This window comes from Mauremys mutica, chromosome 10 (genome assembly GCF_020497125.1).
Source record: "Mauremys mutica isolate MM-2020 ecotype Southern chromosome 10, ASM2049712v1, whole genome shotgun sequence".
Lineage (NCBI taxonomy): Eukaryota > Metazoa > Chordata > Testudines > Geoemydidae > Mauremys > Mauremys mutica.
This window is the reverse complement of record NC_059081.1, coordinates 58,906,882-58,934,846: the sequence shown is the minus strand read 5'-3', so window position 1 is coordinate 58,934,846 and position 27,965 is coordinate 58,906,882. Positions and strand designations below refer to the sequence as shown.

The 27,965-nt window shown below is 46.0% G+C and overlaps 1 protein-coding gene across 3 annotated transcripts; it reads right to left on the bottom strand.

Annotated features, from left to right (window-relative positions):
• Window positions 1-850: 850 nt before the first annotated feature.
• CNBD2 (cyclic nucleotide binding domain containing 2) lies at window positions 851-27,483 on the bottom strand. Of its 3 annotated transcripts, none has more exons than XM_045033027.1 (13): window positions 27,464-27,483; window positions 26,191-26,231; window positions 23,341-23,478; window positions 22,852-22,905; window positions 22,089-22,252; window positions 19,505-19,661; window positions 18,997-19,148; window positions 17,248-17,386; window positions 6,680-6,794; window positions 5,445-5,646; window positions 3,159-3,321; window positions 1,956-2,119; window positions 851-1,743 (listed from the first exon to the last, which is right to left on the bottom strand). In XM_045033027.1, the coding sequence occupies exons 2-13, from the start codon at window positions 26,194-26,196 to the stop codon at window positions 1,401-1,403; spliced, it is 1,797 nt and encodes a 598-aa protein (XP_044888962.1). In that variant the 5' UTR covers window positions 26,197-26,231; window positions 27,464-27,483; the 3' UTR covers window positions 851-1,400. The 3 variants fall into 3 exon arrangements, with proteins under 3 accessions (XP_044888962.1, XP_044888960.1, XP_044888963.1); XM_045033025.1 differs by having other exon boundaries at window positions 27,378-27,480; XM_045033028.1 differs by lacking the exons at window positions 18,997-19,148; window positions 19,505-19,661 and having other exon boundaries at window positions 27,378-27,480.
• Window positions 27,484-27,965: the final 482 nt, after the last annotated feature.

The window sequence follows — 27,965 nt, the reverse complement described above, 5'->3', positions numbered from 1 at the left end:
AGTATGATTTGTTATTACCGGTATGTAGCCACTTAGGATATGTATTCCTATAGGTGGCCTAACCAAAGGTACAATTCTAAAGTCCTCACACATGCAACTTTCACAGAAGTAACAGATACACATAAATTACAAGATCAGACTCAGTGAATCATCAGCTCTTCAAACTGTTTTCCTTTTGAAAGATGAGCATGCGCCTTCACCTCACATTTTACCTTTTTTGTACTTTTAATCGTTAATGACAAAAGAAAAGGTTTCTCCATTTCTGACTAATTCTCTTGAAAACTCGTTTGTACAAATACATTTTAAGTGGATATTCTTTCTTTAAAACCATATCTTGTCTTACTAACTTATTCACATCCATTGAGATAAAAATACTATTTGATCATTTTCAGCCTTAGCATACATGTGTTTTCATACACTACATTGTATAGCTAACACAGAGAAAAATACTGATACATCTTAGGCCTCAATCCTGCATAGACTTATTCACATGCTTAACCTTTTGCACTGTGAGAAGTCACGTTGACTTAATTAGGATTATTCACATTGCGTAAAGTTAAGCAATGATCACATTGCAGGATCAGGGCCTCAATCTGTTTTATGTTGACTAAGGTACCAGAAATATATTTTGCTGGTGCAAGCCTGACATAAGTGGCGAATAGTTCTCAAAACTGCTTTTGAGAGGGAAGACATGGGGAAAGAGCACATCTTTTTAGTCTGTTATATTTCTAAAATCTCACTCTTTATAGTAATGATCACACATTATGATTTTAAAAAATATGAATGAAGTGTTTTAATTATTTTGCATTTAATTGAAAACTTTAATTTAAAATTTCATCAGCAGTGTTGGAGACTCAAACATGTAAGACTGTGTGAAGCACATTTTAACAATCTAAACTTTAAGCCATATTATCAGCATCCCAAACATACTGAAGCACAACAAAAACTACAGCAGTAGTCAATGAACACTTTAAACTTCACATGGCTTCCTGATCAACTGAACTCAGAGACATGTTAAAATCTTTGTTCAATTTCTACTTGTATTAAACATATTGTTTAGAATGTGAAGGTATCTTAGGATCAAATATAAATAACAGAAAATCTTAACCTTATATAAAAAATATCCATCTTGCGGAGAAAAACAAAATGGTGAAAACAGGTTTCCTTCTCAAAGCTAATAGAAATCAGATTACCACAGTGAAAAATAAGTTTACTTCAGAGTTCACAGCAGAAATCCAGGCAGGAACATTTACTTGTTGCATAGAAATTAGGTGAAAACTACTTTTATTTAAAATTCAAGTATTTTTGTAACATTCAAATAAAAAAATAGCGGTTTCACTTTTGGGCTTCTCAAGCTGCATCTATGCTATTGATCCGCCGGCCTGATTTCCTCAAACTCACTAGAACAATCCTTTCAAACTAGGCCGTGGTACAGCAATACCATGAATCAACCTTAGCTCAATATTTGGCAGGCCCTCAGAATCCTTTCCCTGTCCTATGTGGACAGGGACGTATCCATGCTGTAGTCCTTGAGTGCCTGTTGGAAGATGATGGTGGGTAGTGGTCAGGTCTAAAATACCTGCTTGATTCATGCTCCAGGAACTATAAATATCTTTCTTGGCCTTCACATGCTGAGAACTTGCCATCATTGTGAGTTTTCTCTCCAGGAAAAGATTTATCAGATCTTTCTTGAATATTTTCCAGTGGTTCTGTTCCAGAAAGCTTTGACACAGCTCATTGTCACTGAAAAGGATCAAAGATACTTGGTGAAAGCCTGGCTCCATTTCAGTCAGTGGTAAAACTCCCATTGATTTAATCAGAGCCAAAATTTCACCCTTGAATTCTAATTAAGTGAGAATGAGTTTGGGTAAATGATAGCCAACAAGCTTTTTTTATTTTGTTGAGCAGTAGTTCATGAGTACATGTCTCTGCCCAGACGCATTCATTTCACTTACCTGGGATACTTCGGCTGTAATTTGTGTAATTTCATTATTGTCGTATGATCTGCTAATTCCTCAAATTTCTCCTTTTTCAACCGAATGACCTCAGCTCCCTGACTGACCAAAACCATGCTCCGATCATCTTGCTTATCTTCAGGTAGAAGATGCTGGCTTATCCCCTGAGGGGTAAACAAAACAATAAAGAGCTATCTGCACATCACTGTGTACTCTGGATTGGTGTACCGGTACCCACACACCTGAATATGTGGTTTATGTTGAGTCATGCAGAATTTGACAGTAAAACTTCTACAATATATACCGGTACATCATTTAGGAGGTAGTTTGAAAATGTGTCATTTTGGAAATTCTTTACGGTTAATTAGTGATTTTTTTCTAAATTTTGAAGGAGATTTTGCTACTGTATAAACATCGTTTAGAAGAGTCACCCAAGCAAGTCTGGGAAGGTCTCAATTACCACATCCCTGCACCAACCTGGACACCAGAGGAAATTCATTTTGAGGAAGAGCAATTGGTGTTATCACTGGCTGCTCTCCCTCGTGGTTTTTGTCAGAGGGGAAGCAGATATAAGTTTCTGCTTGGACTCCATAGGATCCCCATCAGCAGAGAATTCCTAGGGGATAACCAAGGCAAGCAAAGATCACCGAGTCCAGGTATGACTCCTCCCTGGCTACCTTAATAAGTGGAACACAACAGCCCAGAGTTTGTGGTTATGCAGAAACTGTCCTCCATGAGGTCAAATGACATCATCTCTCACTCTGCACTAGTGTGAATTAATACCACAACACTGATCATATGTCAGCTCTTATGTAAGGTAATAACCCCATGGCCTTAAGATAACAGGAAACAGCTTCTAAGACAGCCAGCCTTGGAAATGTTGAGGGTTTTCTGTGATCCACAGACTTGGAAAGTACATATGATTCTTTGGGGCAATCTGTTCCCTTCAGCAGGGATAGAATTTCTCAAAGCATTCCATGCCATCTCTTCCACAAAGAAGTCCTCTACTGCAGGACTGATTACTAAATATATGGACCGTGAGACATGAAGAGCTGATTTGCACAAGTTCTCTACTTCATAATATTTGGAGGAACTGGAATGTGTAGCCTTTCAGGGTTTGTGTGACTATGAGGTTGGAAGAATTTTTGCTGCTAGATAAGACACAAACTTATAACAGCAACTTTCCCTTCTGGATGTACTCACCAGGAGTTCCCCTTTATGCACATCATTGACCCTAGTGTAAATTGCTGTGGCAACAGCAGTGGGTATTTCTCCATGTGGTGTGAGAACAGTTAGCTTCTTCCGGAACAACCCTGATATTTCTTTCTGAATTACTTCTTTCTCATCATCACTGAAGTCGTCATATCTACAAAAATGTTAACTTATTTTGAACCATCTTTTACAGGTATTTATTGTGACACCACCTCAAGCAAGGTAATTGTTTTTCACATCTAACAAACCAACAGGAATAGAATTTAAATAACTTTGTCATTTAATACAGTCAAATGCATTAGCCTCTCCTCTGTCCTTATTTTCTTTGATTTCTCTGCTACCTTTGACACAGATGAGTTCCCTCCTCCTTCATAACCTCTTCTTCCAAGGTGTCTCTAGCTTGGTACATTCTCGCTTTTCTTCTTATCCTTATAACTGTTCCTGGAGAAACTTTTTGGATGCCGCACCCCCTTCCTCCCTTTCCCTGTTTGAGTCCCCGAGTGCCCTGCACTCCCTCTTCTCATTGTAGACCAGTGGCGGGCAACCTGCGGCCCGTGGGCCACACGCAGCCCGTCAGGGTAATCCACTGGTGGGCCTCCAGACTGTTTGTTTACATTTGCCTGGCCACCCGCAGCTCACCATTCCCAGCCAGTGGGAGCTGTGGGAAGTGGCATGGGCCACAGGGGCATGCCGGCCACCACTTCCCACAGCTCCCATTGGCCAGGAATGGCAAACTGTGGCCACTGGGAGCTGTGGGTGGCTGTGCAAAGGTAAACAAACTGTCTGGCAGCCCGCCAGCGGATTACCCTGACGGGCCGCAGGTTGCCCAGCACTGTTCTAGACTCTCTCCATGGGTGACCTCATTCACTCACATAGCTTTAACTGCTCCCTCTATGCTGACGACACCCTAATCTCTCTCTCTATCCCCAACTTTCTCCCTTCAGCACCGTCAGTGATCTCCACCTGTCTATAGACTCATAGACTTTAAGGTCAGAAGGAACCAATATGATCATCTAGTCTGACCTCCTGCACAATGCAGGCTGCAGAATCTCACCCACCCACTCCCGCAACAAACCCCTGACCTACGTCTGAGCCACTGAAGTCCTCAAATCATGGTTTAAAGACTTCAAGGTGCAGAGAATCCTCCAGCAAGTGACCCATGCCCCATGCTGCAGAGGAAGGCGAAAAACCCCAGGGCCTCTACCAATCTGCCCTGGTGGAAAATTCCTTCCCGACCCCAAATATGGTGATCAGCTAAACCCTGAGCATGTGAGCAAGACTTACCAGCCAGACACCCAGGAAAGAATTTTCTGTAGTAACTCAGATCCCGCCCCATCTAACATCCCATTGGGCATATTTACCGCTAATAGTCAAAGATAGCCTAATTTTGGCAATTAATTTATCCCATCATACCATCCCCTCCATAAACTTATCAGGGTTAGGGTGTCCTGGATGTCTCACCATCACATTCAACATGTATGAAAAGGAACTAGTTATTTGAAACCCATTCCCCCTTTTCTGTCATTACCACCACAACTACTATTCCTGTTTCCCTTTGCTCTGCATAACCAGTTCATTTATTTATATATATACTCTAAGTTTTTTATACCAGTCTTCTTACAATGAAACACACTGTAGTCATTATATAATAAGGAGGTGACATTTTTTTCTTTGTAAAAGCTGTTCTGTGCTTGCAACATTGGGCCTGATTTTCATCTCCTTTTACATCAAAGTAATTTCATTCGCTTCAGTGGAATTGCTCCTATTTGCACTACCATAAGCAGAACTTATCAAAAAATTAAAATATATGTTTGTGATAAATTTTGAAGTTCTCATTTTGAAGCGTTCAGAATTGAACCATCTTTCTTTTTTAAATTTCTCATTCTCCACAATATTTTTCTCATAAACATTGATATTTTTGTTGTAGTAAATAAAAAAATTGCAATAATTTTTATAATGCTTTAGATTAATATTTCCCAAGTTTAAAAAGCACAAAAAATGCAAAAAACAAGAAAAAAAATCAACTGACAAAGTTTTCACACACACAAAAAATCGTTTTAGAAAAAGGTCTTCCCCCACCCCCCAAAAAAACCTTTTCATTCAAGAACTTTTGGCCAGCACTAACCATTAGTGAGATGAGAAGTGGGTCTCAGAAATACTTTGGGAAGTATAACTTCATTTATTTATTTAAAGTCCTGGTATAGAAAGCAAGCCTGGGGGTTCTACTGTTATTGCTCCAGATCAGTAACCTATGGAGGGACCCGTAACTCATCCTACCTTCTACTGTCACCTCTGTCCTGTTTCTCCAGCTTTGTGTGTGCATTTTTATATTTCCTATTTAAAGCCAGGTATTGCCTTTCAAAAATTTCATCCTTCTGATGATTAACAGGTGGGACATACAGCGATTTCAGATTACTCAGATCCTGCACAGGAAAGGACTTCCACATAAAATTATTGAATCTTTTTCTGCCTGTGATGCCTGCAAAGAAAGGAAATGAAAACTCCTTTATAACTAGTCAAAGCTAAATTATTTAATTCTGTGAGCTCCACCGGCATGGGTCCTTATACGTGCATGGACTTAATAGGACATGATGTGGGTACAACCGTCTGCATGAACAGCTCCCTTTGCAGGATTGAGACCTTGCATGCCATTTAATTATGAAATGGTAATAAGATCCTGCTCACCAATGGAGCTCCAGGACTAGAGGCCAACGAAACCAGGGTCAATTGTCAATTTCCCATTCTCTTTCCTACTAGAAATAAGATTTTCAAGAATGGGAGTCGAGAAAACAAGGCTTTGACCAATTGTATTGTGTGCCTTGGAGGTATGTGTAACCACAGGCGCTGGCTTCCTCATTTCCCTAGGGGTGCTCAACCCCCACCCTGCCCCAGGCCCCGCCCCCACTCCACTCCTTCCACCAATGCCCCATCCCCACCCCCACTCCATCCTCGTCCCACCTCTTCCTGCCCCTGCTCCATCCCCACCCTGCCTCTTCACTCCCTGTTCTGCCCACTCCCCAAAGCACTCCCCACCCTTGCTTTCCCCTCCCCCCAGTGCCTCTTGCACACTGCTGAGCAGCTGATTGTGGTGGGCGGGAGGTGCCGGAAGGGAGTGGGAGGAGCTGATCGGTGGGGCCACCAGCGGGCGGGAGAGCTGAGAGGGAGGGAGAGAAACTGATCTGCGGGGCTGCTGAGCACCCACTATTTTTTTCCATGGGTCTTCCAGCGCCTATGTCTGTAACCCTGAAAAGCATAGGATTAGGGCTAGGTTCTGTTTTGTGAGCATCTGTGACTCCCCCTTCTCTATCTCCCACTTCTGAGTTCTAACTTGGCCTGTGTTATACAGGAAGTCAGACTAGAATGATGGTCCCTTCTGTCTTTAAAATCTATGAAGTTATAACAAAAAAATACAGATAAGAATAACACAAAGTTAGGAGTCACTCACTACTAAGCTATAGGCTGGTAATGCTGAAGTTTTCGAAATTATATGTCTGGAAATCACTGTAACATACCAGTTTCCATAGAGTAATAAGGACTGGGTTTGGGAAAATCCATTTGCTGACTGATCCACTTGTGATAGGATGGGCAAGCAGTGAGATCAACCAGACGTAAAACTTCACATTTCCCCTAATAAAACAGATGAGGAGAATAAAGTTAATACTGCAGCACTGCCTCTGACTTGCCATGTGGCTTTGGGCAAGCCGTTTCCTAGTGCCTTGATTTCCCCACTTGTAAAATGCAGATGATATCTACCTTCTAAAGCACTTGTAGATCTATGGGCGAACAATACTAAGGCCTGGTCTACACTAGGACTTTAATTCGAATTTAGCAGCGTTAATTCGAACTAACCGCTCAACCGTCCACACCAGGAAGCCATTTAATTCGAACTAGAGGGCTCTTTAGTTCGAATTTGGTACTCCACCCCGGCAGGTGGAGTAACGCTAAATTCGACATGGCTAGCTCGAATTAGGCTAGGTGTGGATGCAAATCGAACTTAGTAGCTCCGGGAGCTATCCCACAGTGCACCACTCTGTTGACGCTCTGGACAGCAGTCGGAGCTTGGATTCTCTGACCAGCCACACAGGAAATGACCCGGGAAAATTTGAATTCATTTTCCTGTCTGGGCACTTTGAATCTGACGTCCTGGCTGGACATCGGGGCGAGCTCCGCAGCACCTGCCACGATGCAGAGCTCTCCAGCAGAGGAGTCCGGGCAATCCCAGAATAGAAAGAGGTCCCCAGCATGGACTGACCGGGAAGTCATGGATCTGATCGCTGTGTGGGGCGAGGAGTCTGTGCTCTCGGAGCTGCGTTCCAGCAAGCGGAATGCAAAGACCTTCGAGAAGGTCTCGAAAGCCATGAAAGACAAAGGATACAGCCGGGATGCGATGCAGTGCCGCGTGAAAGTCAAGGACCTAAGACAAGGGTATCAAAAAGTCAGAGCGGCAAACGGACGCTCTGGAGCCAAGCCCCAGACATGCCGCTTCTACGAGGCACTGCATGCCATTCTAGGTGGGTCTGCCACCACTGCCCCACCAGTGACGGTGGACTCCGAGGACGGAATAGTGTACCGGGACAGTTCCTCCTCAATGTTCGCCGATGGGGAAGATGAGGAATGGTCTTTGGAGGACGGCGCAGGCGACAGCGAACCCACTCCCGCTTTCCCTGACAGCCAGGATCTCTTCATCACCCTCACAGAGATCCCCTACCAACCCTCCCCTGCCGTTAACCCGGACTCAGAATCAGGGGAAGGATCAGGCGGTAAGTGCTATAGACGTGTAAACATTTATTTTTTATAAAATATGTATGTAAAAAATAGAAACACTATATAAAAAATTGTACATATTAAACTATACGAAAAGTAGGTCCACACAAAGAGGGATTGAAAAAAAATCCTCTAGCGACAATTCAACGAAGGTGTCATACAGTTCCTCGAAAAGCCTCCGCAGGAGGTTTCTTGGGAGAGGTGCCTTGTTGGGCGCTCCGTTGAAGCAAACTCTTCCTTGCCAGGACATCCGGATATACAAGAAGGATCATCGCCTCCACGAGCATTGCTGCATATGGTCCTGGTCGGTGCAGCGCTTCCCTTAGCATCCTCTCTTTCTGGGCACGGGTGACCCGCCTCAGGGTGATCTCGTTCTGGAAATACTGCATCTAAGTAGGGCAATTAGTGTATTGTTACTATTGTTAATGGTTTAAAATTAGGTTGCATAACAATGACCCTCGCCTAACAGCCACGTGCTAGAGGCCACAGAGAACAAGCATACATTGATCTTTCCCGTGCACTGGCGGGAGGGGCTGCAAAAGGCTCATCCTTTCTGCTTTCCACATTGCCTTTAGCAGGAGAGCACAGCTATCCACTACCTGATAAGCATTACCTACTGTAAGGCTTACCAGGACTGTCTGCAAGACGGATTCAGCTGTCTCTCCCCGCTTGTCCGCTCTCCTGTGCAATGGCGCCGCCAATGAGAGCGTACTCCGAAATCTCGAACTAGTTCTGAGATCTCACGAGACTTGGTGCCCTGTATAGTCTTGCTCTCTTAAACTGACTTGACTGTGATCACTGTCCGCAAACCTGTATTTGGTCAAGGAAATCACTTACTTTTTCGCATCACACAGCTTCGGCTCTTTCCCGGACTGCCCCGGCATCCCCCTCGCAGAGGCTGGCTCAGATTAGACGGCGAAAGAAAAAGACTAGGGACGAGATGTTCCAGGAACTGATGGCCAGCTCCAGAGCAGAGGAGGCAGAGCAGAGACAGTGGAGGGAGACCCTGTGTCAGCAGCATCGCACACACATCGAACGGGAGGATAGGTGGCGGCAGGAAGACCAGCAGGCGACTCAAACGCTGCTTGGTCTAATGAGGGAGCAAACGGACACGCTCCGGCGCCTTGTAGATATTCTGCAGGACCGCAGGCAGGAGGAGAGAGCCCCCCTGCACTGCATCTGCAACCGCCCTCCAACGCCAAGAAGTCCTGTCCCCCCCTCACCCAAAGTAACAAGAAGGAGGGGCGGTAGGGGCCGTGAGAACTGTCACTGCACCGCAGCAGAGCGCTAATGTACAAGACACCTCTCGCGCTCTAAATTTGTAGAAGTTCTTCCCTTACAGGATCACCCAGCCCCAAATCCAAGTTTCAACCCCCCACTGTGTATAACATTATTAAAAGCGGTTTGCTGTTACTCACTGTTTCCGTCACGTTTCTCGTGTCAGAAGACTTTGTGTGTGTGTGGGGGGGATTTTTAATTGCAGTGCATAGCCCACATTACCAGGGTACAGACTTGGGGGCAGGGTCAACTGCAGGGCACAAACAGACTGCAGTCACTAGTCACCAGGGTCAGTCTGTGTGGTGTATGCTGCCCCGGGTGATTCGTTGATGTGTATGCTTGTCCAGGGTCCTGGCGCCTGCCATCCCCGAATGTAAAGGCAGGCTTCCCTTACGATGCACTTCGACCGTAGCCACGAGCCTCTCCGCTGCCCTGAGCCCCAAAAAGAGCCCTCATCCAGGGACAGATACTCACCCTTCCCCCACACCCCTCACCCCTTCCAACGCCCAAACCCACAGCCCACAGCCGTCATGCAAACCCCTATCCAAAGACGGCACCCCTCACCCCTTCCTGCAAACCCACCCATTCCTGCAAACCCACCCCTACATGCACAACCACTGTAAACCGTCCCCCACCCCACAGACCTATGTAGGAGCAGGAGGCTGTCCGTCCTGTATTGGACAAGCGGTCTGTACATCAGTGCACACCGAACCCAGAACAGTATGCTTCCATGTTTCAACCCAGGAACAGAAATGCAAAGTCAACGAAAGATTTATTATTAATTACTGTTACATTTCATTAGTTTTAAAACGTGCTTTGGAAGTGGGGGAAACTTGGAGAACCGGGTTTGTGAGCTCAGATCTAACTCGACACATACAGACACAGGCCCATGATCAGGCTCTCTTAAAATCAAGTGGACAGTCACAGGTTACCCTGCTCTGCGAGGAAACTAGCTTTCAAAGCCTCCCGGATGCACAGCGCTTCCCGCTGGGATATTCTCTCGGCACGGGTGTCTGGCTGATCGTAAACAGCAGCCAGGCGATTTGCCTCAACCTCCCATCCGGCAAAAAAGGTCTCGCCCTTGCTCTCACAGAGATTGTGGAGCACACAGCAAGCAGCAATAACTACGGGGATATTCTTTTCGCTGATGTCCGAGCGAGTCAGTAAGCTCCGCCATCTCCCCTTGAGACGTCCGAAAGCACACTCCACCACCATTCTGCACTTGCTCAGCCGGTAGTTGAAGAGTTCCTTCTCACTGTCCAAGGCGCCTGTATAGGGCTTCATGAGCCAGGGCATTAGCGGGTAGGCCGGGTCCCCGAGGATCACTGTAGGCATCTGCACATCCCCTACCATTATTTTGTGGTCCGGGAAGAAAGTACCTGCCTGGAGGCGTTTGAAGAGACCAGAGTTCCTGAACACACGCGCGTCATGAACCTTGCCCGCCCACCCGACGAAGATGTTGGTAAAACGTCCCCTATGGTCCACCAGTGCTTGCAGCACCATTGAAAAGTAGCCCTTTCGGTTAATGTACTCGCTGGCCTGGTGGGCTGGTGCCAGGATAGGGATGTGAGTCCCATCTATAGCCCCACCGCAGTTTGGGAATCCCATCGCGGCGAAGCCATCTATGACGACCTGGACGTTTCCGAGAGTCACTACCTTTGAGAGCAGTTGCTCAACGATTGCGTGGGCTACTTGAATCACAGCAACCCCCACGGTAGATTTGCCCACGCCAAAGTGGTTCGCTACTGACCGGTAGCTGTCTGGCGTGGCAAGTTTCTAGAGGGCTATGGCCACTCGCTTCTGCACACTCAGGGCTGCTCGCATCCGTGTGTCCTGGCGCTTCAGGGCAGGGGACAGCAAGTCACACAGTTCAAGGAAAGTGCCCTTACGCATCCTGAAGTTCCGCAGCCACTGTGATTCATCCCAGACCTGCAGCACTATGCGGTCCCACCAGTCCGTGCTTGTTTCCCGGGCCCAGAATCGCCGTTCCACACCATGAACTTGACCCATTGCCACCATGATCTCCACGGCGCGGCGTACCCTGCTTTGTGAGAGGCCTGCGCCACTCTCCTCACCGCGCTGCTGGAGCCTCCTCGCCCGATTTCTCAGCAGCTGACTGTGGAAGAGGTGGACGATAAGGTGCGAGGAGTTGACAACGGCCATAAGTGCAGCGATGATCGCAGCGGGCTCCATGCTCGCAGTGCTGTGGCGTCCGCGCTGTAACCGACCAGAGAAGGGCGCGATCAGATTTCCCGCCGGCGCTTTCAGGGAGGGAGGGCGTGGATTGACAGTTCAATGACGACAGTATCCCAAAACCGCCCTCGACACATTTTTTCCCCCAGCAGGCATTGCGAGCTCTACCCAGCATTCCAATGGGCAGCGGGGACTGCGGGAACTGTGGGATAGCTTCCCACAGTGCACCGCTTCGAAAGTCGACGCCGGCCCCGTTAATGTGGACTCAGAAGTTCGAATTAGTGTATTTAGTGTGGATACACAAATTCGACTTCATAAGGTCGAATCCACAAATTCGAACTAAGTTGATTCGAAATAGTCTTGTAGTGTAGACAAGGCCTAAGAGTTAGGTATTATTATATTACCAATGGACTACCATTCAGTAATAATACTTAACACTTGTGGAACTTTAGGTCTTCAAAGTGCTGTGCAAGCATTGATTATATAATCCTTGCAATACCCCAAGGTAGATAGAGAAGTAAGCATTATTTTCATTTAAAAAATGGAGAAACTGAGACACAGAAAAGCTATGAGGCCTTGGAAAAGGTACCTATTAATTCACTGACACTGCCAGGATAAGAACTTAGTTTCTAGCCCACACTGAGGCCTTGTACACACTACAGGGGGAGATCGATCTACGTTATGCAACTTCAGGTACGTTATTCACATAGCTGAAGGCCACATACTTAGATCTACTTACCGTGGGGTCCACACTACGCGATGTTGACTGGAGACGTTCTCCCGTCAACTGGAGACGTTCTCATTCAGGTGGAATACAGGAATCAACATGAGAGTGATCTGCGGTCGATATAGTGGGTCTTCACTAGACCCACTAAATCGACCGCCGATGCATCAATTGCCTTATGTCAAACCCCCAAGTAAGTGTAGACAACGCCTCAGTCCATCAGAGGACAATGCCTCTCAGAAGTACTCAATAATCCCATCTCTGGAGAAGTGTCTTTTTCCTACACAGATTATTGTACTGTCCATACTGTAAATTATCTCAGATATAGCAAACAAATCTGCTCTAAGCAAATTAGGAACCAATCCTAAAACCCCTAAATCAAACAAGCAGTTCCACTGAGGACAGCAGGACTACTTGTGTAAGCAGAGAACACTTGCTGTCAGAAGGTTTTTATAACTGGGAATCTTTCCATCTACTTCAATGGGTTTTAAATAAGACCTTTATAATACAGCTGTTCAGCAGTAATTCATTGAATTAGGGCAATCAGGCCTTTGGCACCTGGATTGTCCTTCCAAATTATTTTTGTATAATTTTTTGTTGCCAAGTGACAATATATTACACTGAAAATAAAACAATCATTCAAACCACATCATCTCAAAATGGTTAGTGCATATAAATGCTAAAAATACACCAATTATTGTCTTTTATTCTGGATTTGAGCACAGTGACTGAACAAAACATCTACCACTGCATCATTTTGTTCTGCATATTGGCATCATTAAGTTGGTGTTATCAAGCTAGTGTGCCATTAAATATTTCGGAGAGTCCAAAAGTATGCTAGATACCACTCAGGAACAAGTAAAAAACAATCCCTGCCCCAACAATCTTACAATGTATATTCAGACATGACTCAATAAATGACGATCAAAAAGTGACAAAAAGGAAGAAGAGGTAAATAGGAAAAAATAAGGGTTATAATAAATGGATAACATTGCAACTCAGTATCTCTGTGGATTTTAAACTCACTTTCCATAGGCAACTTGGCAGAAATTATTTGAATTTCATTAAAATTCCATAAACCTGTTACTATAGATGTATAGTTTCATATGTAGTACTCTCTGTGTACAAAGCCAGTGTAACCCATCAGGAAATATGGATGATCATTGCAGTATTACACCTGAAAATTTGCAGGGTACTTTTTGCATGACTAAGTAATTTTAGTACCTGTTCCCTTAAGAAACTATGGTGCCATCCCTGTAAATTAAATTTGTTTCTGTCTGCCTGCCTATCTCAGGCATCTCTGTTGCAGCCAATTTTCTGTTACCAAGGTAATGACATCTATATTTACTCCTGGGGGAATTCTGCACCACTGTGCATGTGCAGAATTCACATCCCCTGCAGATTTTTCTTCTCTCCAAAGAATACATTCTGCTGGAGAGGTGTTGCAATTACACCTTTTGCCCACCAGGGGCTGCTGTGGCACAAGAAGAGAAGGCAGATGTCTCAGCTAGTCACAGATATATGTGGTATATGGGGGAGGGACAGATAGAGACAGGCACATGGGACTGCTGGGGCGGGGGGGTCACATAGACTAGGGTTCATAAGGGCAGGGGCGGCTCTAGGCATTTTGCCACCCCAAGCACAGCAGGCAGGCTGCCTTTGCCAGTTTGCCTGCGGAGGGTCCACTGGTCCAGTGGCTTTGGCGGACCTCCAAAGCTGCGGGACTAGCGGACCCTCCGCAGGCAAGCCGATGAAGGCAGCCTGCCTGCTGCCCTCGCGGCGCCAGCGGAGCGCCCCCCGCGGCGCCAGCGGAGCGCCCCCCGCGGCTTGCCGCCCCAAGCACGCGCTTGGCGTGCTGGGGCCTGGAGCCGCCCCCGCATAAGGACTAGTGTGGGGGACAGACTGGAGTGGGGGCTGAATGGGAGTGGGGTTGCTGGGGCGATTGGGGATGGCTGAGTGGGGGTGCAGGGATATGGGGATGGGGGAGGGGTGGGCTGAGTGGGAGTGCAGGGCCACATGAGGACGGAAGGTGGCTGAGTGAAGGTGCAGGGACACATGGGGATGGTGGGGAGGGAGGATGCACGGACACATGGGGACATGGACAGCTGTGCCTGACTGAATGAGAGAGGCTAGGGGTCAGCCAGGGACTGCATGGGGGAAACGCCACAACTCTCTAACAATCCCCTCCCACTGCCCTCTCCCCCAAAACAAACAAACCCTGTTCCATACTTCTCCCCCACACACCCAACAACCCTCCAGATTTACTCCCAGGCTCCTTACCAGCAATTCATTCCCTCTCCTTCAACTCCTCCATTACCCTGACTCCCCCAAGCCTTTGCACTGCTTCTGAGGGGTGCAGGAAATACGGTTCTGCGTTGTAGTTTAAATGAATTATTACTCAAAATTCTGCATTAATATGCCTAGTAACAGGTTTCAGAGGAGCAGCCGTGTTAGTCTGTATCCGTAAAAAGAACAGGAGTACTTGTGGCACCTTAAAGACTAACTACTCTTCGGGCTCTATCAATCTGTTGAAAAGAAGGGAAAAGAGGGAAAAGAAGCCCTCGAGGAATTCCACCGTGATTTTAACAATTTCCATCCCACCATCAACCTCAGCCTAGACCAATCCACACAAGCGGTCCATTTCCTAGACACTACTGTGCTAATAAGCGATGGTCACATAAATACCACCCTATACCGGAAACCCACTGACCGCTATACTTACTTACATGCCTCCAGCTTCCATCCCGGACACACCACGCGATCCATTGTCTACAGCCAAGCTCTAAGATACAACCGTATTTGCTCCAATCCCTCAGACAGAGATAAACACCTACAAGATCTCTATCAAGCATTCTTAAAACTACAATACCCACCTGCTGAAGTGAAAAAACAGATTGACAGAGCCAGAAGAGTACCCAGAAGCCACCTACTACAGGACAGGCCTAAAAAAGAAAATAACAGAACGCCACTAGCCATCACCTACAGCCCCCAACTAAAACCTCTCCAGCGCATCATCAAAGATCTACAACCTATCCTTAAAGATGATCCTTCACTCTCACAGATCTTGGGAGACAGGCCAGTCCTCGCTTATAGACAGCCTCCCAACCTGAAGCAAATACTCACCAGCAACCGCACACCATACAACATAAACACTAACCCAGGAACCTATCCTTGCAACAAAGCCCAATGCCAGCTCTGTCCACATATCCATTCAAGTGACACCATCATAGGACCTAATCACATCAGACACGCCATCAGGGGCTCGTACACCTGCACATCTACCAACGTGATATATGCCATCATGTGCCAGCAATGCCCCTCTGCCATGTACATTGGCCAAACCGGACAGTCTCTACGCAAAAGAATAAATGGACACAAATCTGACATCAGGAATCATAACATTAAAAAACCAGTGGGAGAACACTTCAACCTCTCTAACCACTCAGTGACAGACTTGAAGGTGGCAATTTCGCAACAAAAAAACTTCAAAAACAGACTCCAAAGAGAAACTGCTGAACTCGAATTAATATGCAAATTAGATACAATTAACTCTGGCCTAAACAGAGACTGAGAATGGTTGGGTCATTACACTAATTGAATCTATTTCCCTATGTTAAGTTCTCCTCACACCTTCTATGGGCCATCTTAATTATCACTTCAAAAAGTTTTTTTCCCTCCTGCTGATGATAGCTCATCTCAATTGATTAGACTTTTCCTGTTGTTATGCATACTTCCACCTTTTCATGTTCTCTGTATGTATAAATATCTCCTGTCTGTGTGTTCCATTCTATGCATCCGAAGAAGTGAGCTGTAGCTCACGAAAGCTCATGCTAAAATAAATTTGTTAGTCTTTAAGGTGCCAAAAGTACTCTTGTTCTTTTTATGCCTAGTAAGGAATCTATTTGTCAAAAAACGTTTCCTGAATTTTTTGTTGTCTGTATCGTTACAGACATACTTGCTGACACGTATTTTGAAATAAATTACCAAAATAATTGAAACTGGCGTGATTATATTGTGTTATTTTGACAAATAAAATATGCAGAATTTTAAAATTTTGTGCACCGAATTTTTAATTGTGAGAGGCAGATTTTTTAATTTTTGGTGCAGAACTCCCCCAGGAGTATATACTAGTGCAAACAAGTGCTCTCATCGAGGCAACAGAAATTAATCCATTCCAAAGTGAAGGAACAAGAACAGGGACAGGTAAGGCATTCATAGCAAAAGAGTTTTCTCCCCCCCCCCCGCATGTTTTGATAACTACCATTAATAAATATTTGTTTAGCACTGAAAATGAACTAGGTGCTTTACAAAACTTAGAGGAGTCTTAGGGTATATTTATACTGCAATTAGACACCCACAGCTGGCCCATGCCAGCTGACACGGGCTTGAGCTAAGGGGCTGTTTAATGGCAGGGTAGATGTTTGGGCTGCAGCCTGAGCTCAAGGACCCTCGCACCTTGCAGGGTCTTAGAGCCTGGGCATCTAGCCTGAAACATCTACACCGCAGTTAAACAGATCCTTAGCCCAAGCCCTGTGAAGTCAACTCAGCTGGCATGGGCCAGCGGTGGGATTTTAATTGCAGTGTAGATATACCTTCCTTCTGTGAAGAGTTTGTGGTTGACAGGTCAGATTCTGAGACCCTCATTCATGTTGAGTAGTAACCAGGGCCGGCTCCAGGGGTTTTGCCGCCCCAATCAGCCCCCCGCCCCCAAAAGCCGCGATCGTGATCTGTGGCAATTCAGCAGAACGTCCTTCGCCCCAACTGGGAGCGAGGGACCCTCCGCCGAATTGCTGCCGAATAGCTGGACCTGCCGCCCCTCTCCGGAGTGGCCGCCCCAAGCACCTGCTTGCTAAGCTGGTGCCTGGAGCCGGCTCTGGTAGTAACGTACTCTGCACAAAATCAGTGGGATTTCTGGTGGAGTAAGGTACCACACAGTGTGAGCAAAGATGTCAGAATCTGGCCCTACATAAAGACATGACACCATTAGCAGAAAAAAAATCACCAAGGCGATGTATCTGGGCAAGTGCTTCATTCCCCACTTTCACCTGTAATGGCCGCTGGTCACTGTTTTAGTCTGCTGGCCCAAGATGAACAGTATTGGGATGGATGGATGGATCATACCTGAGTAATGAATATTATGCTGGCTGACTCCGTGATGTCCCGGACTACCACTTGTCCATAGTGAAATTTCTCTGCTTTGCAGTAATTAGCAATTTTCTCTACTGAGTAATCAGGCCATGTTGCAAAGAGATCTAGACCTCTGAAAAGGCAATAATACACAGATATCTTTTCATATGACCACTTAATTCCAACTAAAGGACTCAAGGAAAAACTTATGTCACTGAGGAAAATGTGATCTTTTTAGTGTTCCAACTAATGGGAGGAAGGTGCTTTTACTGGCTTATGTCCTGATTCTGCAAGTTACACCATGCAGGCAGACCCCTGCGCATCCAGGGAGCCCCAGTAACTTGCCTTAGATTATTCTAAGATTGTTTATAGAGTGGATACAAAAAGCAGGATTATGTTTTTTTAATGGAATAAAAGCATAAACATCCTTATGTTCATGAACTTCAGCAGACTTTTGTGCTCTATTCATTCATTACAATGCAAAAATGGTTTTCTCCCTCCCATTTCTTTCAAGGTATAATGAAAACTGTACACATCACAATATTCCTTCAGTACAACTGTATATAAGACTCTGTACTACATGAGATCAAGCTGTAGAACTGTAACAGTCATGAAGAAAAAGCATCCATTAACCCACGTCCCTCTAGAACAGGGGCAGGCAAACTTTTTCGCCTGAGGGCGACATCGGGTTTCTGAAATTGTATGGAGGGCTGGGTTAGGGAAGGCTGTGCCTCCCCAAACAGCCAGGTGTGGCCCAGTCCCCACCTCCTATCTGACCCCCCCTGCTTCTTGCCCCCTGATGGACCCCTGGAACTCCTGCCCCATCGAGCCCCGCCCCCCATTCCCTGTTCCATGACACCCGCCCCGGGACCCCTGCCCCATCCACCCCCCCCGCTCCCTGTCCCCTGACCACTGCCGCACCCCCCACCCCTGACTGCCCCTCATGCCCCATCCAACCCCTCCTCTCATTCCTGACTGCCCCATCCAACCACCCCTTCTTCCTGACCGCCGCCGGACCTCCCTGACTGCCCCCCACCAAACCCCCCTCTCCTTCCTGACTGCCCCCTCCTGAAATCCCTGACCCCATTCAACCCTCATTCCCTGCTCTCTGACCACCCCGACTCCTATCCACACCCCCTGCCCACGACCACCACCCCGAACTCCCCTGCCCTCTATCCAACCCCCCCTGCTCCCTGCCCCCTTACTGCACTGCCTGGAGCACCGGTGGCCGGCAGCGCTACAGCCGCGCTGCCCAGAGCTCCAGGACAGGCAGCCACACCGCCCGGTTGGAGCCAGGCACACACCACGCAGCACAGAGCACCGGGTCAGGCCGCGTCTCTGCAACTGCACTGCCCAGCAAGAGCTCGCAGCCCTGCCACCCAGAGCATCGGGCCAGCGGTGCAGTGAGCTGAGGCTGCAGAGGAGGGGGAACAGCAGGGGAGGGGCCAAGGGCTAGCCTCCCGGGCCAGGAGCTCAGGGTCTCTGCAGGAGAGTCCCGCAGGCCGGATGTGGCCCGTGGGCCGTAGTTTGCCCACCTCTGCTCTAGAATGACTGCTACTTCATTTCCAGTAACATCTTCAGTGAAGGCAGGAAAATCTTGCATACAACAGAGGTTACTACACTGTTTGGGCACTCGTTGGTAGAATTAGAATTGCTCATACTGTACTTGAATAGCCAAACGATTCAGCAAGTAAAAATGAAGTGGCAGAGACAGGAGTGAGTGATCTCAGTGGAAGAAATTACTTGAAGAAGCTGAAACGATACTGAAATTCTTTCTGAAGCTCCTCATCTAATTTATTAGCAAAAAAGTCCTCTTTATCCACTACCAATAGTTCTGTTTCCTCCATACAGACAACTGTAGCAATTCTCCGCCTGTCCTTTAAAAGAGCAACTTCCTATATACAGAGAAAAAGGAAAAACTGAGATACAGCAGGGAGTTCATCCTCCAACTTCATGCGCCAAATATTGACCTTGTTGGGAAACATTATATAGTCATCTAACCTAGCACCCTGTTACCAACAGTGACCAATACCAGACCCTTCAGAGGAAACCCTGTAGAAGGTGGTTATTGGATAACCTGCTCCCAGGGAAAGTTTCCTTCTAGCCCCCAATAGTTAGCTTAGCATAAATGCTGAAGCATGAAGGTTTCTCTGTCTTCCAAAACTCTTGCTTATTTATTTTACTGTTAGGAAGCATACAGCTCCCCTCCCACACTAAGACTAACAGGAGTTTTACTATAAATACCACTCACTCCAAATCCAGCACCTTTCCGAAGCAAAGTTGGATCTGGGTCCGTAAAGGCACTGCTCCCATCCTCATCTTCAGTAATGGCAACAGTACCAAAGTAGATAAAGTAGAAACTGGTGCCACAGTGTCCCTTCTTTATGATGACTCTTCTGCGTCCAAACCTAGAACACAGGAACACCAATTCTATTCCCACCTAGCAGAAAAACAGGCCTGCACTGGGACTTCTCCTGGTCAGATTCCCTCCCCACCATCACTAATCTTTTAGGGAGTTTGGAGCCACTTGGCAGCTAGGGTCTCGCTCTGTAATGAACTGGAACCTCCAGAACTGTAGGGAACTTCAGAGCGCTCTATTTTCTAACTCAGAGTGATTTTATCTGGCAGATATCTGCTGACATCTGTTTTATTTATATAAGAGCTATAAGAAGTCAGGAACATATGTGCTTGAACTGATCAAAGAACATTCTTGGTATTTGCCTCTGCAACTTGAGTTCAGTTCCTGTTCCCTGTCAATCACTTCTCAGGGCCAGCCTTGCAGAAGAGTTGTGCCCATCTTCTAGGAAGGAGTGCCTCAGCTTACTCTATAGTAATCACCATCAATGAAGGAGCTGCAAAAATAGTCCAATCCAGACCTCCATTGGTGAGAAGGCTGGTGGCTGAGATGTCAAGGCCTGTAGAGGAGCTGATATTGAAGTGGGAAAAGTGAAGGGATTTCTAGAATTATGAGAGAAGTGGAGCCCAACCCCTTCCACTGCCCTCATGGAAACCTATATAATTAAATCTTTTATAATGCAATCAAGCAATGAAATAAAACCACCATAATGTATGTAACTATGGGGCACACTATGAGGGAACTCATCACTTAACAATGAAACCCTGATTACTCTATGGAAGAATTCACTATATAGAGGAAACTTCTCTGTTCTTCCAGATAGGAGAAAAGAGTGCTGGCCAAAAGAGGGAGAAATAGCAAATGAAACTAGAGGTGAAAAACATTAGACTGATTTTTCTAAAGGCACTGCAGTGAGATGCAGGAGTCACTGGGGCAAATTTGATGGTCCGTGTTATGTTGGAGGACAGAGTAGATGATCATAATGGTTCCTTCTGGCCTTAAATTCCATGAAATCTGTAAGGCCATCAAAACACTCAACATCATCATCCAGGAATAAAACATGTGGAGCCCCACTTCACAGATCAGCACTTGTGCGGTGAAAGCAGGCCCTGGCTCCAACGCCCTATTTAGCTAGGAGGATGGTCAGGAAGAAGATATGGCTTTCTCTCCCCTCATAGAGCCCTGACTGGCCCGAGAACTGGCCCCTAATTCCTGCTGTCAACTCTTCTCCAACTGGATGAGTGGGGGGATGCCACCCAAGAAGGGACTGCGTGAGCTGCAGGAGAGGGCACATGCTGCACTGCAGGAATCCAGGAAGCCCAAAGGGAGCTGAAGCTCAGGATTAGGCCCAAGCAGCAGCCTGAGTGCATGATCCCTATGAGCCTGCACCACACATAAGAATCAGCCATTGCCCAATGGGAAGAGGGTCCCTTAATCTAGGACTAAGGGGCTGAGGATGAAGGGGTCATTGAGAACCTTTGTAATTGAGATAGAGCTCCTTTTAGGCCTCTTGGACCTATGACATATTCCCATGGACTAACAGCTTTTTGCAACGACAGTGGGGCTTTCTACATGCTACTAAAGACGCTGGGATAGATCTGTACGTTGGAATGATTCCTCGGTGAATTCCTGCCTCCTCAAAGTCTGGAAAAACCTAGCAGAGAGGGGAGCCTCCACCACAATACACACCAAGGGCCATATTCAGAGGTAGGTGTGCACAGGAAGAGAGGCAGGCAAGCCGGGCTCACACCCACTCGAAGGTAGCGTCCCACGTGGAGTTCACATTTGGCTCCAGAGCCATGGGGAATGATTTCCAACATGAAGGTCATGGGACATAGTTAACACATTTTTGTGTGCACTCCCTGACCTTGACATCCCGTGCTTTGTGGAGAACACAGTCTCCTACTCCTGGCAGGAATAAATTCAGGCAGGAGAGGGAGTTCTACATAGGAACACCATTAACGCTGCTTTTGTTTTTGCAGCATTAATGTACCCCCTTTAATACCATACACATGAACAGAGTCTGAATGCAACCCTCTAAGAGAAAGGCAAGAAGGACCAAAGAGCAAGAAGTGGGAGACAGATAAAATTTAAACCTGAAAAGTTTCTCACATGTCATTTTTGGTTGAAATCTCAAAGTTCCCTAGGGGATTTGGATGCCCAATTCCTACTAATATTTAAGAGAATTGAATGTCCAAATTCTTTGATCAGTGTTGAAAAATCTCACTCTAGAGTGAGAGAGACAGATCAGCATGTCACCGACTTCACAGAGTAAATTAGATAAAGACAGAAAAAACACAAAGTCATCATTCAGGCTAATGTACATTCAATAGACACACCACAGACTGAAGATAAATGGAGAGTTACCCATGTAATTGTTTTAATTTTTGGCTAAAAGGTATCATTTGGAAGCTTTAAATATGTACAATTCTAAAAACAGCTTTAAAGAAATATTATACCTCCCCAGAAGGACGTTTACCGTTCAAAGCGAATCACTTTAGCCAGAAGCAGCTGCAGATTCAGGCTATATTTTTGGTAGCTTTCCACAAACTGCAACCAGCTTCGTAACAGCTTTATTTCCTTCTCAGTTCTCCATTCTGGTTTCTTCTTGGTTATCTGGATTGCCCTGAGAGGAAAGTGATCCTGGCAAAACATCACACACTCATTAGATTAAGGAGTCTCAAATGGAAAAAAAAAAAAAAGACAAAAAGAACCTGCACTCCAGAAGCCTGAACAGTGTCATCTTCCAGAGACATAATAGAACTAATACCAAATTGTCTGTTTTCCATTTCACTTGAAACTCAGCCATCAGTGTCCAGAAACCAATTTATGTGGTCCAATGCAAAGCCCAAGCACAGACAAGGAAAACAACTTACAACTTACAGTGGTTGAGCTATCCCTGCCCATAACTAAACAAAGTCTGTGCAGGCACAATATTTTCTGAAGAATTGCTTTGATTAAATTGCTTGTGTTTATGTCACACTGTTAAATTCTATATATCTGTAAATGCTGTGAAATGGTTTCCTTGGAAGTATTCAGAAGGACACATCAAATGACAAACAGGGTTCAATAGATGGACAGTTGACGTGTCCTTGCATGACAGGAGTGAGTTCCCCATTGTGTTTGCTGGAACTCACAAATTCCTGCTCCTCTCGCATGGGGACCCTTAACATATTTCAGTGTCTTGCACTGTAGATGAAAGGAAACCTGGCTGTAAAAAACAAGAGAAAGTGCATTCAGACCTTTCTGATCTTGAATTCATTGTGGTCGAAGGACAGTTTGGTATATTTCTTGTCCTGAATAAAAGAGGGGTAATGAAAAGTGAGAGGCATTGATTGCATTAGAAATATCACAGAGCTAGTGAATTACACAAACATTTCAGTGACAAGGCAAGCTTCTGAAAAACTATTGTACAAACATATTTTAACTTTAGTTCACCTCTTTGATAAAAAAAACAAAACCACACACTGGAAAGGATTTAAAATAAAAGCCCATCAGATTTACTGAGAAAAACAATATATTTAAATTAAAATATACATAGTGGGCAATGCAGAATCAGGAGGATGCCACTAGTTCCTAGAACTGAGCCTTTTCTGTGCTGGCAATTGGTCAGGCTTTGATGTAAATGCTCACAGCAGCCTGGATAACTGCCACATTTGAACAGAACACAGAGAGAAATCATTATAAAAAAGGAAGAGGATGATTTTATTCTATGTTGTAAAATCCCTTACTTCTTCCATACCAAAGGTCAGGGATTGCTGGGCAGTCATATCAATGAACTGAAATCCCCTGAATCCCATCAGTCCCTTCTGGAATATCTTGCACACCCTGTTCATGACCACGATATCCAAAGCAAGCCTGTAGAAAGTCTTAAAAAAACAAGCACAGGAAATCATTAAGTCCAAATTAAAGTATAAGCATTTGTATTTATAATGGGAGGCACCATGGTCTAGGTGATAGACTGGGCATTAGTAGACCTGGGCTCTGTCACTGCTCCATTTTGTAACCTTAGGCAAGTCACTTCACTTATTAATTAATAATTGGAGATATACCAATCTCCTAGAACTGGAAGGGACCTTGAAAGGTCATTGAGTCCAGCCCCCTGCCTTCACTAGCAGGACCAAGTACTGATTTTTGCCCCAGATTCCTAAGTGGCCTCCTCAAGGATTGAACTCACAACCCTGGGTTTAGCAGGCCAATGCTCAAACCACTGAGCTATCCCTCCCTCCTCCCTCTGTGGCTCTGTTTCCCCTTCCCACTCTTTGTCTGTCTTACCCGTTTAGATTGTAAACTTTTTGGTCTCACATTATGTGTCCCCCCAGCACCTAGTTCCATGGGGCCCTGATCTCAGTTAGAGCCCTCAGAGCTACTGCAATACAAATAATAACCATTACCATTTAATTTAACTAAGGCCTTGTCTGCACTGCTGGTGGCGTGTATGGTACATATAGCAACGCACAGCAGGATACAGCCTTTCACTGCTGCCTCCTCCCTGCCAGAGCCTTTCCCGGTGGCAGGGAAAGGCTCCAGCAGCAGGGAGGCAGCGGGACTCTACACTGCTAAAAAGAGCAGCAAAGATAGGGGAGGCAGAGCTTGAGCAGGTCGAGCGCCATGTAGGTTATATACCCTAAGGTTCAGGTTTGTTGTTATCCTACTTGGCTAAGCGGTGCCTCACCTTACATTGATATTCATACCCGTGCTAGGGGGACATGCAGTGTAAGTACTCTATACGCCGCCCTACGTGTACACAGCCTAAAGAGCAGAGCTACAAATCCAGTTCAATTATACTTTATTGGCATGAAAAGCTGTACAACTGCTGCCACAGTGTAAAAGACACAGACCGCATAGGTATCTTTGGAAAAATGACTAAAGATTGGATCTGAAGATCCACTATGCGTATGTTTTTACTCTCCATTGCCTTCATATCTGGTACCTCAAAGTGAAGTGATCACAATACAACTAAGAATTTCTTCCTCCTGCAAGCCTTGTCGTTCTTCATTAGAAAAGGGCTTGGGGAAAGGGAGACATTTAATTAGCTTAGACTAATGTCCTGTTTAACAATTACAGAATGGAAGTTTGTGCTCTGTTAGCTGTCAATAAGGCTGGAAAATGGATGCCAAGGAAAAGCAGACATTGATTTTTGAGGTGGTTACAGACTTTTGGAGAGAACAAAAGTGCATTCTATTAACATTACTACTATTATACCAAATGGAAGGGGGAAAATAAGCAGCTATTTGGATGGTGGTGCAGAATGTTCTGCCTTTTTAGACCAGCAGCCAATCACCTCATCTCATTGGGAACAAAATGCCTCCTTAATGGTAACAAAAGTGTCATTCGGAAAAACTAGAGAAACCCCATTAGCCTAACACGTGCTGAATGGTTCACAATCACCTTGTAAGCAGAACACTGAAGACACTGTATGGAAGACACATTTGAAATATGACAAATATGGCTAAGTAATCTGAATTGTAAACAGTTTCATGAATGCCAACCCATTTAAAAAAAAATAGACCTTGACTACCAGCTTCTCAAAACACAAATAAGAACATTAGAATGACCATACTGGGTCAGACCAAAGGTCCATCTAGCCCAGTATCCTGTCTTCTGACAGTGGCCAATGCCATGTGCTTCAGAGGGAATGATCAGAACAGGTAATCATCAAGTGATTCACCCTGTCGCCCATTCCTAGCTTTTGGCAAACAGAGGCTAGGGACACCATCCCTGCCCATCCTGGCTAATAGCCATTGATGGACCTATCTTCCATGAACATATCTAGTTCTTTTTTTTAACCCAGTTATAGTCTTGGCCTTCACAACAAATAAATCTATTATCTTCACTGCACTAAACGTAATTGGATTGGAAAGCTAGGCAACCTCTACCATAAACCCAAACATTTAGTTTAAACTGCTATATTAAAAACTAACTAGAAGCAGCAATAGTTCCTAGATGCAAAGATAGTGAGGGCTTGGGATGGGGGAGTATTGGATCAGTGGCTTCTCTTTAAATAAAACCCAAACTCTCAACTTGGGAGGGATATCATCCCCCTTGCTTCAGGGCTTAAACTTTCTTTTTGCTATTGGGGAGTTAGGAAGCAACCTTCCCTGGAGGCAGGTTATCCCATAACTGCCTATTAAAGGATTCTTGCACTTTCCTCTGAAGCATCTGGTACCGACCACTGTTGGTGGGAGTATGCCAAATTAGCTGGACCATTGATCTGATCCAGTGTATTCCTAACTCTGCCAACTCCCATGCTTGCTGAGAGTTCCCACCACAGGGGGAACCCCTCAGCTGTTGCCTTAAGGCAGCTTTCAGTCCTCTTTGCATTGCTGCAGATGAGAATGTAGCTCTAAATGTTAAATGTCTGCTAATCTTTCTGGAAAGTTAGCATTACTGTTTGTGTTCATCCCTGTCAGGGGCCCATAGAACACACATCTCCATTGATTTATTTAAAGTGAATATACTGCCTGAGAAAGGTGCTGGAGGCTGTCAGCTATTTTACTCAAAGTAGCAGAAGTAACAGTTTATACTGTCAGAAAAAAAGCCGACAAACATTGGGGTTTCTGCAGGGGAAAAGATCATACCTTCATTCTTCTTTGCTGGTTAGTCGTATCCAGCTCACTACCTACAATTAAATAATAAAGCAACTTGTTTTAAACAGTGCCTTTAACGCTCACTAATCAGATCTCAACATGTGCTGCTGTAAGAAGATAATTATTTCTGATGGGCTATTTGTTGCAGTTTATTCTGGGCTCAGAAAGCTTTGTCTAGACTGGGCAAATGAAGTTTCCTTCGCAAAGAGCCTATAAAGGACAGTGCAGTCGCCGCAGCACCCAGTTACAGCCAGGTTCCATCACTACATGATAGAGAAATGGACAGACTGCCTGGTCTCCTGAACAGATTGCTTGTTGGATGGGCGTAGGGGGAGGAGTGCGCCAGAGTTTATCAGTAGATGGGGAAGTAGGCAGGCAGCTATCACCCAAACTGTAGTGAAGAGCTGGCAGGGTATGAAAGATAAGGGGATGGGGCAGTTTCTCAATCCAGACCACTGGGAGGAACATCAGTTTAATCTATTCTCAGCATGGGGTGGAAGAAGCAGCAGAGACGGTGAAGAGAGCTGCTCGAATTGGACACAGACCCACACTGCTGCCCCCCCTACCTTCCCCCCAACTACAAAAGATGTTTTGTTGCTGTGAGTAAAACCAAGTAGCTCCATGCAAATTAGCTGCCTGCCATTCCCCCTGCGCCTGTGCTGGTCCTGGTTGGGGAGTGGGAATCCTTGAGACGGGGGAAAAAAACCACAAGTTGAGAAAAAAACCCACCAACCATAAAGGAAGGAGGAAAAACGAGAGAGAGAAAACACCAGGAAAGAAAAATTGACACACACAGAGGGGCACCCACCAACCCGCCAGTGGACAGGAGAATCCAACAGCAGTAGACTGGGAACTGGGGTAGGTGGGCCTGTGATTGGTGGGCTTGGCACTGGTAAGGGGACAGGCTGAAGGAACAGAGACCTGCAGGGCTTGGGTGGAGATTGTGTGCATTTGGGATAGGGAGAGCTGAGGCTGTAGGAGTGGGGAGCTTTTAAAGGGAGATATAGGCTAGTAGGAGATATTAGGCCTAGGAAACAAGGCATGGCTTCCTGGTGACGCTGAGGGGAGAAGCCTCTCTTCTGGGTCAGAGGCTTGGGGAAGGGATTTTCTCTCCCCTGCTACAGGATGGCAGTGCCTATCAGCCTAGGGACGGGAGTTTACTTATCCCTGGTACTGACCGAACCAGGAATAGAGCTGCAGGTCTGTGGGAAGTGAAGAGTGTCTTATCTTGTACATGGTTGCAGCTCCCCAGAGCAGCCTTTACCTGCTACAGCCACAGATTCCGCAGCCACGTCAGGCCTTTGTGACAGGTTCAGAATCCAGCTACAGAACTGAGGAACCCCATGGAAACAACCCTTTGCAGCCCACATCAGTACCCTACTGAGGGACACTCAGCCCCAGCACCTTCCTCCCTATGGAGGCTCCTCCACCACCAGATAGTACACCCCAAGCCCAGCTCGTTCCTTGGCAGGGACCCCAGCCCTCAAACACCTTTCTCCTCATGAACACTACCCTACACCTATACCCCTCTGCAGGGGAACCCACCCTCCCAGAGTAGCTTTCATGCTCTTCCCTGTTGTGTCTCCTACCATCTCCCACAGGTTGCACTTTCCTGACCCCTCCTCAAGCAGCCCAAACATTCCTTCCTTTGGGACTCAGCTTTGCTGCCGCCCCTCCCCCACCAAAACCCTCCTCCCACCTCAATCCAGGAAAATACAGTATGAGGCTGTACAGGTTTTCGCTGCTGAGCCCTCTCAAACCTACCC

Bases quoted from the DNA above. Each gene is read 5' to 3' on its own strand.
- CNBD2 (XM_045033025.1), bottom strand. From the start codon at position 27,435: ATGTACAAGATAAGACACTCTTCACTTCCCACAGACCTGCAGCTCTAT. The intron at 6,795-17,247 runs GTATGATCCATC...CTGTTTTATTAG, and splicing joins GCATAATATTCATTACTCAG to GGGAAATGTGAAGTTTTACG. The intron at 2,120-3,158 runs GTGAGTACATCC...TTTACCCCTCAG, and splicing joins TGCATAAAGGGGAACTCCTG to GGGATAAGCCAGCATCTTCT.